The sequence below is a fragment of the Crocodylus siamensis genome, chromosome 1, assembly GCF_052110815.1.
Source record: "Crocodylus siamensis isolate JL-2025a chromosome 1, ASM5211081v1, whole genome shotgun sequence".
Taxonomy (NCBI): domain Eukaryota; kingdom Metazoa; phylum Chordata; order Crocodylia; family Crocodylidae; genus Crocodylus; species Crocodylus siamensis.
The window spans coordinates 311,665,116-311,679,568 of NC_143395.1; the positions used below are offsets into that span (position 1 = coordinate 311,665,116).

At 41.1% G+C, this 14,453-nt stretch overlaps 1 protein-coding gene across 1 annotated transcript in view; it reads left to right on the forward strand.

The window, feature by feature from the left end:
* EFNB2 (ephrin B2) overlaps window positions 1–9,129 on the forward strand; it is a 53,197-nt gene extending 44,068 nt beyond the window's left edge. The window contains exon 5 of the mRNA XM_090022444.1: window positions 1,259–9,129. Coding sequence (XP_089878570.1) covers window positions 1,259–1,641 — 383 coding nt within the window. The 3' untranslated portion in view covers window positions 1,642–9,129. The remainder of the gene's footprint in view (window positions 1–1,258) is intronic.
* The last annotated feature ends 5,324 nt before the right edge of the window (window positions 9,130–14,453 follow it).

Consider the following 14,453-nt stretch of genomic DNA (forward strand, 5'->3'; position numbering starts at 1 on the left):
TCTTTCTCTTCCCGTCTGATGCATTATCAAATGGTTCTCGACATCCGTCTATAAGGCTTATTTTAATGCATGTATAATTAATGCTCTGATCTCTTATCTGATCATATATAAAATGTACACATGAACAACCGATCCTTCACTAAATTCAAAGATCTGCAGGGGGAGGGTTATATATGTATTTTAACGCAAGGAAGGAATGAGTGGCTTCTAGGCTAGTTAATGTTCAAACTGCATTTTGTGTGTTAATTGTACAAAAAAAAGAAGGAAAAAAAAAAAACCTAAAAAAGGCCATGATAAAAGGCATCAAATTGAAAACATTCCAAACAAAATGGTTGACTCTGGGTTCTCAATGAAGGCTTAGCATTTTCTTTACCAGCTTCATTATTTGCCTCTAGGCTAATGAATCTTTGATTTAGCAGTTGTCAAACAGGCATCAGCAATTTTGTGCTAAGGTTACAGTAGGCAGGGTTGATAGTTATGTAAATTCAGCATCCACAGCGTTATTCCATCTGGAGCTGAGCATCAAGGGAGGGAAGTTATTTCAAACTTTCTAAGTGAGAAAGTGTCAAGTGAACATTCATTTAATTTTTTCTGACAAACTGATAATGTGATGAAGCCAAACATTCAGCAGCCTGTTCAGTGTGAGAACTTTTTTTAATCCGTCTTCCAAATCTATTTCTTTCCAAAAACGAAATGTAAATTAAGTAATAAAAATTAGTTATGTGTCATAAACATTTTACCCATCTCCTACAATGCCTCAAGCTTCCTTATTTCAATAACAAGCAAGAAATGTCTATGTAAGTAGACAAACAATTGGTGCTTTCACTTAAACTAGTGTCTGAAAGAGAAAGTAGCAGAACAGTGTGATACCAAAAATTGTCAGTTGCGTTGAGCATTGCCTCTTCCCTTTTTTTTCTTCCCTCTTTGCTGCCGGGAGCTGGCCAGCATCTGTTAAAAGATGCGGCATGCATCAAAGGCTGCTTTGTCAGGGCCAGTCCTTACTGCTGATGGATGATGATATATGAAAACAGTGTGGTTTGGGAGCAGCATAAAAGTAAGACCAACAGACACAAAGTCTTGTTTAACATTGATTGCTGACTTTGGCTGTTTGCATTTTGCTACCTAACAGGGTAATTGGTTTGTCAAAGTTTAGCTGCCAGTTAATTCTTCCAGACCTGCTTAGTGTTCACATATTTTAGCACCATAAAATAGTCACAGAATGCTGATAACTGCATGGGTTTTTTTTTACTCTTTCTAGGATCTGGCCCAGGTGGCAGCAAGGCTGGACAGTCCAGTATACTTGGTTCTGAGGTGGCCTTATTTGCAGGGATTGCATCAGGGTGCATCATTTTTATTGTTATCATCATCACTTTGGTGGTTCTTTTATTAAAGTACCGGAGAAGACACAGGAAGCATTCGCCGCAGCACACTACAACTCTGTCACTTAGTACATTAGCCACCCCAAAGCGTAGTGGCAACAACAATGGATCTGAGCCCAGTGACATTATCATTCCTTTAAGGACTGCAGACAGTGTATTTTGCCCACACTATGAAAAGGTCAGTGGTGACTATGGACATCCAGTGTATATAGTTCAAGAGATGCCTCCTCAGAGTCCAGCAAACATTTATTACAAGGTCTGAAAAACTACATGGTACATTCGAGGTATAAAGGAAACTTACTGGTCAAATGCTTTCTGTTGGGGCTTGTGATGATGCCTTGTGCACTAATATTGACTCAAGCACAGGGGTAAAGGCAAGACCTCTTTCTCAGAGAGCCTTCTTGAGCTGGACAGCTTATCTAGTCTGTAGGATTCCTGTCTCAGTGAATACATATTCACTAAAAGCTGGAAGACTTTATGTAGAAGATACCCATTCTGATTGCTGTACTCTTGTTACATTCATCATCCTCTAAGCCATGTGCTGCAGGCATTCAGGCGTGTACAAAAGCCAAGGGAAGATGGAGTGATTTGTGGATGTTAATAGTCCTAGGCATCCTGGGAAGGTGCTCTAGGATATCAAGCTTGAAATGCAATCTTCTGACTTTGTGAGAGTGTTTCTCAGTGCATACTGGATTTGTCACACAGACCTCAGCGTCGAAGTAAGACTTTTAAAGTTCTCTTGCTTTTAGTCCGTCACTGTTACATTTATTTCTGTTACCCAGAAATAACGGTTCTGCCATCCTTCACATAAGATTTCCTTTCACTCCACCTCCTGCATCACTAATAGAACATTAATGTTCGGAGTGCCATGCTCCATCCATCAGCTGCAGCAGCCTCACTTGAATGGGTAATACAGCTATAGAAATTACGTTTGCTAATAAGGAGCCTTCCAGCCAAAAGTTAGGCTGTCAGCAGAGTCAAGACCAGAATTGGGCAGTGTTGGGGCAGGAAGGACTGACTGCAATTGCAGTTGAATGCTGCCACCTCTGAAATAGAAGCTGGAAAGAAACTATTTAGGTAGCACAGCACTTTGGTATGCTAAGTTTTAAGAGGCAAGTATAGGAGACACAACACCATGCTCAGTGGATTAGGGCTGCACTCGAAGGAATTCACAGTTATCAATTAGCAATGTGCAGAAAATGATAGTACCTTCAATACAGTTGGACAAAGGGGTATTGTTAGTAAGTGAACAAGCTTGGAGGACAAGATGATAAGTAGGCCGCTGATTTATTAGGGCAATGCTGTTGTGGTACTGGCAATAAGGTATACAGCTTTGAAGCTGTAGCAAAAACTTAGTCTGCTTTGGATGATTTTTAAGCAGACTCAGCTGCTATACTGTCACATCATACTAAACACAGGGAATGCATTTAAGAAAATAGCAGAGAGCCAAATCTGACCTAGATGACTATAAACCAAAGGGTCAAATGAGCTGTAATTCCATCACCACTGACTTTATTAAAAACTTTCTCATCTCTAAAAATAGATCAGAATTTTGCTTCTGATTTGAGCCTTTTGACACTTTGGTTTATGGCAGTGCTGTCCCTGCACGGTGCGGTGTGGGTACTCTAACTGACACAGCAGTTCATTGGTGCTCTGTTTCAAAGTAAAAGCACATATGGCAAACCTCTTACAGTCCATAAGCATAAAATAAATTATGACATTGAGAGAGAGAAGGAAGATGCATCTTATTTATAATAGGTATATAAAACACAAGGAATATAAAGTGAGAATTTTTCTTTTTTTCTTTCTCTTTTTTACTAATATATATTTTGAGATTGCACAGAATCTACACCAGAAGATGTGAAATTCATTGTGGCAATTAAATAGTCTTAACTTGTCAGCATTTAAAAAAAATGGATAACTGCTTCTGGGAAAAACAACTTCATTCCAAAAATAACAATAATGAGAGCAAATACAAAAATAACAAAGCCCTCTAAAGGCGTCTCGCATAACAGTAGACTAGGAAATACAAGCCCAAAAATACCAGGAAATCAATGTTACTGCATCATATATTTAACAATGACAAGATGTTCCGGCATTTATTTTCTGTGTTGTGTTTTCCCTTGCCTTACGGGCTGAAGTGTTCTGTAGATTTCATCAGGTCACACAGACGTGAGTTTCAGATTTAAAGTTTTTGCTTTAGCTCTGTTATACCCTCACAACCCCCGTCCTTAAAGAAAAAAAAAATTTACTTTTTATGTGCTATGCAAAATAGACATCTTTAACATAGTCATGTTACTATGGTAACACTTTGCTTTCTGATTTGGAAACAAAAGGTAGCAACAGCATTTTAAGGTTCTCAGACCTCCAGCAAGCACCTGCAAAAAAGAAAAAAGAAATGAACTGTCATAGAAATGATTACTCTCTCTATTTTTCTGAACCTGAAAATGATGTTGGGATACTAGTCTGAAAGGGGATTTTTAATTTTTAATTTTTTTTTATTTTTTTTTAAAGCAACAACCATGTTTCTTTGGAAGGTTACCATGGTGACTAACTACAGTACATATGTAATTCTTTCCAACAACCCCTCCTTTCTGTGAATCTGTCCATACAAGGCTTTTTTTGTAAGTCATTAAAGATTTTATTTTGAGGGTGGGGGAGAAAAGGAAAAAATGGGTACAGTAAGCTTGTTTTATTTTTTGGGGGGAGGTTAAATTTTTTTAAATCAAGTGTATGTTTCGTCAGTTGGCTACATTCTGGTTATGTTCTAAACTGTGAAAATCAGAGGAATTGACGAAGAGCAACCTGCAACCAATAAAAAAAATGTACTGTGCGTCCTGTTTTGTGTCTGGTGCAGAATTATGACAATCTACCAACTGTTCCTTTATTTGACGTTGGTTCAGCTTCAAAAAGTTACTGTAAATGCCTTGCTTGTATTATCATCCCTAGTCACCTGACTTTGGAATTTGCACCATCATGTCTAAGTGAAGATGCTGTAAATAGGTTCAGATTTACTGTATATGGATTCGGGGTGTTACAGTAGCCTTATTCACCTTTTTGAATAAAAAAATACACATGAAAACAAGACAGAAATGGCTTTTCTTAACCAGATTGTGTATATAGAGCAATGTTGGTTTTTTATAAAGTCTAAGCAAGATGTTTTGTATAAAATTTGAATTTTGCAATGTATTTAGCTACAGCTTGTTTAAAGGCAGTGTCATTCCCCTTTGCACTGTATTGAGGAAAAAAATGGTATAAAAGGTTGCCAAATTGCTGCATATTTGTGCTGTAATTGTGTACCATGAATATTTATTTAAGAATTTCTTTGTCCAGTTTGTAAGTAACACAGTATTATGCTTGAGTTATAAATAATTTTTTTCTTTCTTTGTTTTTTTTTAACTAGCCTGTCATAGGTTTGAAACCTGCTTTAGTTCCACATTGCAATTAGCTCCCAGAAAATGAAAACTATGAAAATCACATTCCACGTCTGTTTCAAATTGAATTTGTTCTTAAAAAAAATAAAATATTTTTTTCCTATGGAAATCTTGCCTTCTAAGTATTTTCTTTCTTTCATTCTTTCCTTTTTGTTTTTTTGTTTTTTTTTCCTTTCCTTTTCCTTTATTAAAATAAGCAAATTGAAAAATGTTTCTCTGTAGCTTCTAGGTACTTTCAGGGAGAGCTAGCAGTGTAGTCTAGGCAAGTCTGCTTTTGTTTCAGACTGAGTCCCCAGTCCTGCAAGCTGATTTTATATCCTTGTCATGAGATACACTGAGATTAATTGGGTCTGATGCAGGCACAGCCATTTATTTTCCTGTGCTTGGGCCAAAGTGTCTTAACCATGCAAACGCTTACAAGGCCTCAGTCCTGCTAACGCCTTCGGACCTCATTTTATGAGTAGGAGTAGCAGTTTGACAATCAGTGAGGACTGGCCATGGTAGACAAGGAAATGCATAAAAATCTTCAGGATTAAGCTGTATGCTATGCCAATAATGTGAGCCTCGCTACTAAGTCTGTCGCTGAGCTGCTCTCTGTAATTTTCCCTAAAACAACTGACACCCACATTTAACAAATACCTTCATTTTTTAACAAAGCCCAGTCACCTTGAAAGTGAAATATCTTTCAGTCTGTTTGAAGTGCATAATTTGAACAATGATGTGCAGAGTAATATGGGGGGAGGTCTGGGGAGGGGAAAGATGCTTTTGTCACTTTAACAATTGATGCCAAGTTGTCTGAGCAGTTCCATTCAAGGAAGGCAGCTAGTTATTCATAGCTTTAGTTGTGTAATTTGTCAAATTATTTGTCTTTGCTGAATAATCAAGGAAAGAATAAATGATAGGTAAAAAGTAAACTTGCAGGTGAAGTGTGTGTGCGGTGACACTTTTTTTTTTTTTTGACTTTGGTTGTGACAGGCCACGAGAATATCAATGAGTTCAATCAGCTTGCCTAGTATGGTAAACACGCATCTCCATGCTGGCAGAGCTAGTACAGTACAATGTGTCCAGATCACTGACTTTCAGTGGGAAGATGGTCTTGAGGTGAAGTTATAGACTGAGGTTGGAAGATCTGGGCTCACTTCCTGACATTGCCCCAGATTTCCTGTATGATCTTGGTTAGGTCATTCGGGCTAGCCATGAAAACACCTCATTTTAAACCCCAGAGCGTTTCACGGGCTTCTCAAACACTTTTGCCAATCCTACAGAAGTTACTTGTGAGCAATTTTACTTGGCACTACTCAAGTATGCAAGAGTTCCATGCTTTGCTAGATCAAGACTTTCATTTCTCCATCTCCAGATCTTTTTAACCATCTGGGTAACAATACTTATCAGCCATGTCAGGGCATTGTGAGGAAAAAATGTTATTAAAGACTGTGAGGTACTCAGGTTGATCTATGCTTGCACATTGTTTCTCAAGCTGACATGTAATGCTGGCAAAAACCATCATGCATTTTTTCCAGTATAGCTTATTTGTTTGGGAAACAAATTTTAAGCTGTAGTAGTCAGACCTCATTTTGTTAGTGTAAGCTATATGGAGGGAATGGCCAGTATAACCGTACCCATACAGTTACGCTGACAAAACTCTTTCAGGGTAGGTGAAGATACTAGGCTAAGGGGGCAGAGCTTCTGAAAAAGCAGAAGCTCCATTTAGTCTATTGCACTTTTTTTGTGAATGGTGTGTGCCTTATAGGAATATATCCAACAAAGCCATTGCATGCAGCACATCCTTTATAACTTGCAGGAGAAAAATATACTTGTATTTTTGCACTGCTGCTGCTGACACTGCACTATTAATTATCAAACAAGCACAAAATCAGAATGTACTGCCTTCATTATGAAGCCTGGTTCCCTAGCAAGAGTCTGTCTGAGTCAATAGGCTCTGCTAAGTGAAAAATAAAATTATAATGCACAGTTGTTATCGGTCTAAAGTGGAATAGGAACCTATTACATAAAACAGTGTCTCAGGGAGTGAGCATAAAAGAACACTACTACCTGTGTTTGAAATGCGATACTTCTTTTTTTGGGTATCACTGTATTACATCAATCATGTTCACTCCATGAACAGTATACTTACTTTGATTCTGTGGCCACTATAAATTCCCTTTTTGCAGACAACTTACTCATTCAAAATCCATTGTAATGATTAAATAGAGACCTGTTGTGTATGTAGAACTATAAATAAAAACCTATTGGGTATGTAAAACTATAAGTACAATATGGCAAACTACTTTTAGAGCAAGATCTTTTGCAGTCACAGAGCAAGGAATCAGGAAACCAGCATCAGAAGCATAAGACTAGAAGTAGGATAATGGGCTTTTTTTTTTTTTTTAAAGGGAAGGGGCTGGGAGTTGGAATTTCTTGTTTCTATTCCCAGCCATGCTTAGTGTCCCTGGCCTCAGCTGAACCTCCATAAAATAATGAAGTAATGGTACCTACATATAACTTAGTGACATGCTCTAAGGTTTAATTAATTAGGTCTTCATGTTTCTCTTGGGAGCTGCCTGAAGGTAAGTTGGTGGGAATAGTAATAAAATGAACATAGTAAGAGATGTGAGGATCATGTGGCATTTTCCTAGCTGTGCCTAGACTTTCTCCCAAACTCAGCTTGTGAGCAGAGCCTAACAGTCTTGCCACACAGAGGCAATGGTTCACCCACATTTCTTGGAAAAGGAGAGGATGACTGTGACAGACTGGTCCTGGAGAAGGGTGGGTGCTGAATATGGAGCCCAGGGGATAGAGTAGCGGGACAGAGCAGTGATGGGAAGGATGGAGAATATGAGTTGTTGAGAAAGCGGTGAAGAGCCAACCTGAGTCTAGCTGTCAGACCTAGTAGTGGTGGTAATGGTGTCATTGCTGCTCATAATGGATTGCTGCAGAAACTGAAAAAAAAAATTGCCAAGCTGAACAGGAGATGGAAGGGAGATAAGAATTGCTGAATAGTGGACAGTAATCTGAGTGGGTAGGAAAACCAAGTGGTAGGCAGTTCTGCTAATGGATGCTGGGAGCAGAGAAAGACATTACAGCTAGAGTCAGTGGGAACCAGTGCTAGAAATGGGAACAGTGTGGAAACCAGTAGAAGTGACAGGAAGGTTGGAGGATAGCCAGAATGATGAGGCAAGCCCTCCCCTCTTCTTGTTTAGTTGGTTGTATTTCATTAGCACCTATAATGTGTTTTGCATTTTCCATATATATGAGAAAACAAATCCAGCCCCACAGTCTTCTAAATCTTAATTAAATGTGTGCTGGGCTGTTTAGATGTCTAGTAACCCCACCCGAGTCCATCTCCCTGAGCTGCCAGGGCCAATGTTTGGAAAAAACAGTTGTGTTGTATTCTTAGGGTCAGATTTCTCAGCTGGTCTGTATGTTGGTGTTGCTTAGTTTTGCATCTGGTCCAACCATCCTGAATTTCACACCCGCCCACAATGCCTGCAGAGATTGAATTGCTTCTCAGTGGGGAGAGTGTTTTGGATGGGAGTGTCACACAGCATTAAGGATGTATTCAAAAACACTAACAACAAAGTGTGTGAGGGACTGCTATTTAATTTCCATAACTGTAATTTGTATTTTATTGGATATACATAGTGGGTTGCTCTTTATATTTATTCAAAATAGGTACTGTATTTGATTAGATTACTAGCACATGGATAATAAACATAAATTGAACCTTTCTTTTTGTCCTGTCTTAATATAAACATCTAGACTGTACTCTGCTCTATGCATACTATGCATTTACATACCTGCTGCTTCTATACTAGCCACTCAACAAGTGCTCTGCTTGTGGTTCTGCTCCCTGTATCATGTGCCATCACCCAGACAGTCTGTGCTCTGCCCCTCTACTCAATGCACTCACCTAGCCGTGGTGCCCGGCCTCTGTTTCATGCTTACTAGACACTCTCCCAAAGAGTGTCTCTCTATATTTGCTTTATACTCTTTATATCTTGTGCTGTGTTGCTGGTTCTTGCAACTGTACCATGAGCCTCATGATATTTGTTGCTTTAAAAATCTCAGTTTCCGGAGGAATACAACCAAATGAGAATCTCAATTCTCATGTTTTAATACGTTTCAGGTCTTGTCATTGTAGAGGATCACTTGAGAACGTGAATGCTAAAGGCTCAAAAGTCAGAAGGGAAATTAAGTGATCTGCATATTTATTACTTTGTGATTTTTAAGCCAATTTCTGGACCATGGGCTGGAGCATGTATGCATGGGCCTGCCAATACAGTGCTAGGTATAACCTGTTGATTAGTATGTGTTATGTATCCTCTTGATGACTGATGCAAAAAGTGTGTGTATTCTTTATGGGCTCCATGACAGAGCCTGCCTTTAGCTCAGTCTGGAAAAATGCATTCTTTTGATATAAATAAACAAACTCAGAGGACTACATCTGAATGTCTGGTGTCTGCCAAGGCGCGGTAGCCATCACTAAAGCTACAATTCTGTCATGGTTATTTTTAGTAAATTTCACAGCAGAGGTGTGAAGAAAAAGTAATATTCACAATCACCAAGCATAGTTGTTGCTGGCTTACAGCAGTTAGGCAACAACATCACCTAATGCACTTTCCTACTCTGAAGTCATGCGTGTTAGGGTTTGTGGGGCCAGTGTTTCCACTGTTTCCCATAGTCTCAACTTCTTCCCAGGATGACATCTCCCATGAGCCTATGCATTCTTCCTTCCAACTGAATGGCAGGATGCATCATGGGCGTAATACAGTTCTCCATATTCAGTCTTTCTGATCTCCTTCACTGTTATGATGAAACTGTAGCCTGGGCAATCATTTATACTAGTGATATTCAACCATTCAGCCCTGCAAGCCAGATGAGTTTTTCCCAGTTATCGCATACACTTGGGCTATGTCCCAATCACTTATCCATTATCCTAACTCCAAAGTCCTTTACCTTTTAAAGAACCTCTCATTTAAGGCTACTACATGCTATGGAGCTGGCAGTATGGGAAAGCTGGAACACTAGTAAATGTATCTTAGGCTACAGGTGCTCTTGGTGATTAGTTCAGGCTTCCATGGGCAGGCCAACAGGTCAAAGTGCATTTGGCCACTGCCCACAGAGTATAGACCATGCTTTCTGTTGGCCCAGCTGCACTAGCTAATGCTGTTGATTATTCTTCAGAGGGGAAATCCTGTCTTTCTGTTCCCACAGAGCAGGCTCCTTTAAGTCTCTTAGAGCAAACCATTTTGCAGTTCTCCCCCTAGAACTGCTGTTTTACATTCAGCTCCAGGCTGGGACTTTCATGTTATTTTTAGCAAAAAAATTGCATTTCTAAAATTGTACGTTTGGATCCAAAAAAAAAAAAGAAATGCATGATATAAACTCAGCTTAGCTCATTTGAATCCACTTAGTTGTCCATTTCTTCTCCTCAGTAGAATATGTGTACAAAAATGTTAAACCATTAAAAAAAAATGGAAATCTGGTCCCAGGAAAGTCAATGCAGTTTACTTTGGGCAGAATAAAAGAAATTGTGATTGGTTTGCCACTCACATTTAAATGTATGTATTTGAAAGATAGAATGACTTTTGGCAATAATCAATACTTTTTCTTTGAAAGTCAGCACAGCATGGAGAATTAGAAAGCTTTACTACTTTGACTGCTCTATGCATTTGCATGGCGGAGGCCAGCATTGGGCTTATTTATGTAGCACTGTCCTTCTTGTACCTTCTGACAAGCAGTGATAAAAGTGAAGTCTGGGCGTTTTAGACCCCAGCTGGTGTAACCTATATGATTACACATAATACAAAGCAATTTATACTAACACAGATCATCCAACAGAAACATAAATCCCTTTACCCCATGCTAGCATTCTGTTTTACAACAGCAATGTTTCCGGTCCCCCCTACATCCCATTCTCCCCCAAGTTTAAGTATTCTTAAGATAAAATAATAAGAACTGTATTTGTCAAAAATGTACTTACACAAGCAGTTTTGTTTCTTGCAGCTGGCTGCTTGTGATGTTTGCTCAGCGTTCCCTTGCAGAAGACACCAATAATAGACTAATGTCTAGGAACATGTGGGGGAGGCTCAGGAGAGCATATATTTTTTATATGTAGATTTTATATACTGGCTTTGAGAAATATCTTGCTGTTATATTTCTTTTGCGCTCTCTTATCAAGGGATATAGATGCCAAATACACTTTTCCCATAAGGAGTTCTTAAATGCTCCTGGGAAAAGTATCTAGTACTTTCCCCACTTTTTCTTTCAGTCCTTAGCTCAGTATGAAATGATTCTAGGTTGCCCATGAACTCATCTTCATGAGGGAAAACTTATACTAAAAGGCTGCGTCCAGATGTGCAGGGGTGTGCGCTTGCAGTGGCAAAAATTGTACTGGCACAAACTCTTTGCTGCAGTGCACACCCCTGTATATGCACTTTGGTGAGGGACAAATGATCCTGCTTTGGGCAAACTGCTCTTGCTCAGCTCCTCCCAGGTCCCAGTGTGCTGGAGCAGCTCGGACACGACTGTAGAAATGGAGATGTCCTGGCCAGCAGCCAGAGCATCTCCCTTGAGGACTAAGTCTTGGTGGCTTCTGATGTACTCTTCTGTCGTGTATGCCACACCACTTTTTTCCCAGTGCTGTTTTTGCTACCAGGATTTCCGAGTAGCAAATTTTGGCCCCACATTGCAAATCTGCAGCACAGGGCATGTTGTAACATTCCTCGGGTGCAGCTTGTGGCACCGCAAAGATGTTTGTGGCACCACAACCTGCACGTGCCTGCATGTCTGGACATGACCAAAGGACTTTTTGCAGAAGTTGGCTCGTTTTTGCTCTGACATAGCTTGAGGGTTTTTTGTGAGGGATGCTATGCTTCTGTGTTCAAATATTTTGTCATGAGTTCCAACCTACAAACCTGAAGCTTACTTGCAAAAGGTATCAGGATAAAAGTGATCCTCTACAACCTACTTCTACCCAGCTTTTTTCACATGGCACTCCACACCAATAAGCAATCAAAAATCAGACCCTTCTACACGGGTTTCATCTACATGAGATGGTTACTATGGAGGTCCCTAATTAATTCTATAGTAAAGTCTCAGCTTTTACACATGCAGCCCTATTAGGCAGCAGTAAGCTAACTAATTCTGCCATATGTTAGTACTTGTAAGCACAGGCACTATCCTGCAGCGGCATTATTTAGTGTGCTGCAATGCATGTGTAGATGCTGATGGGACTGACTGGGGCACAAGGGTGCTTCAGTGTGGGGGCCTGCCTGCCAGCTAGTCCTGCACTGCAGCACCCACATGCCCCAGCCAGCTGCTCCTCAGCATGCTGAGCTGTGTCAGAGCAGCCCCGGGCTGGCTGGCTGAACACCCCTGCATCAGATCCTATGCCAGCCGGGGCTGCTCTGACCCAGCTTGATGTGCTGTGACCCCAGGTGCATGTGTAAACACAGTGCCCAGGAGCAATAACCTCCAGTGTGGACTGTGCCAGAATGTATTCATTCACATTAATTGCATGTGTAGATGTACCCAGAGAGTAGGAAAAGAAACATATCTTCATGTGCTCACTTTCTCATTATGGGTAACATTCAGATATGACATCAATGGGAACTTTTTGTAATTAGATGCAACTGCAGTGTCCCAATTTAGGCATAACTGTCACAGTACATCATAGATTATTTTCTAAACCTGTCGAATACTCTAAGAGTAGGAACAGAATTTGAAGCTGAATCTGGAAATGGTTTGGGAGCAGCATATCTTTAATGTATTTCTTGTGTTCTTCCTTGGTATAAAGCAGCACTGCTCTGTATTATTAGATGTTCTACATAGTCTTCACAGTCAACCCCAGCTCGAGTCACCATGCATATCACACACTACATATGAGAAACACAGCAGAGAAGTTTCATGTTACCTTATTTAGCAATACAGAACATACACCTTCCACGCCTCACTGGAGTTGCCTGGAAATAACGGATACTTTGAGAAGCACAAAGCCATTACATTACATTACATTAACCCTGAGGTGTAGGGAAAGAGTAGTTAAAGTGTCCCACTATGGCTCCAGGGGTGTGAGCTCCACTCTGGAGTCCTGGTGGACTTTCCCAGATGTAAACATAGGGTTACCATTATTTCCAGGTCCAAAAAAGATGACACCTGTCACGTGTGTGTGTGTGGGGGGGGGAATATGACAGTGTGGGGGCAGTAACATGCCAGCACACTGCCAAGTCACAGCCCCCTTCAGCCCCTCACTCCCAACCTCAGACCCTAGCCGTGCCAGTGCTCCTAACTCCCAAACTGCAGTACCCTGCCGCCCTGGGCCATGATGGTGCCCTTCATTCCCAACCCACAAATCCTCCCCATCCCTGCTGGTGCCCCTCATTCCTGACCTGCAGCCCCCTGTCCCCGCCCAGCCCTGCCAGATGAGCCCCAGCTGTCCCAGTCCTGACCAGGCCAGAGTGAGGTGGCTCCGATTCACACAGGCAGCAATGGAGTGCATCTGGCCCCAGGATGGGCTGGAGGGAAGAGGAAGGGAGATTTGTGGCACCCCCCCCACCCTGGATGAGGCTGTTGCGCTGTACCAGGTAGCCTGGCCACAGTCTCCCTCCTTCCCCCGGCAACGTCTCCTGGCTTCTCAGCCCCTGCAAGCACAGGCACCAGCCCCTGTGCTACCAGCCGGCCACAGAGTTCCCAGCTGCCTTTAAAGGTTCCTCACCCCTTTCCATGGAGGGGCAGGAAACACCCCGTCACAGCCACAGCCCCCACCTGACCAAACGTCTGGGATTTTGCTTTGCTCCGGGGGTGGGAGCAAGGGGAAGGCAATCAGAGGCAGCAGGGAGCTCCACATGGGTCTGTGCATGCCTCTGCAGCTACAGGCAAGTACGTCTGTGTGCCCTGCTGCCTTTGATCATCCTCCCCCTACTCCCAACAGCAGAGCAAAGCAAAATCCTGGATATTCAGTCAGATTTTAAAAAACCTTCCCACATGGAAATCAGAGGACTTGAAAAGAGCTCAAGAGAGATCAGAAGAGGTTTCCAATTCGATTCAGACCTTTTAATGGGTTTCCTGATTCGATTTGGATTCGGAGATCTGTCTGCTGAATTGAGCCAAATCTCCTCCAAACTGAATTGGCTACTGAAGATTTGCACAGCCCTAGTATTTGTTCCTTCCAGAGTCAAAGGCAGCCAGACATGATGCCAGCTATACCCTTGGCTATACAAACTGTCAGGCCTTAATCACACTAGGCTTGATTTAACTTTGTGACTTGAATCCTCTTAATATTATAATCAGCTTGTAGCAGAACGTTTGAAATACAGGCATAGTATTTAATAACAGGGGATGGCATTCACTTCTGATGTATATTGTGTGTCGACTTCAGCAGAATGACACCAGTTTATTCCACCAGAGAATTTGACCCATGCTTACAAGCCCAGTGAGTGTTATGAGTAAGATGGTAATTAAACCATTTTAAATATATGGCAGCATTTAATAATGCTGCCAAGGATTTTAGGAGTGTTATTTATGCAAAAATCCTTTCAGACGCTGTTATATTATCTTAAGATACACAGAAATGCGGAGTGTTCTTAATTACAAGTAAGAGACAGGGTGTCAGATACAAAAGATGAAAGAATGCAGCAAA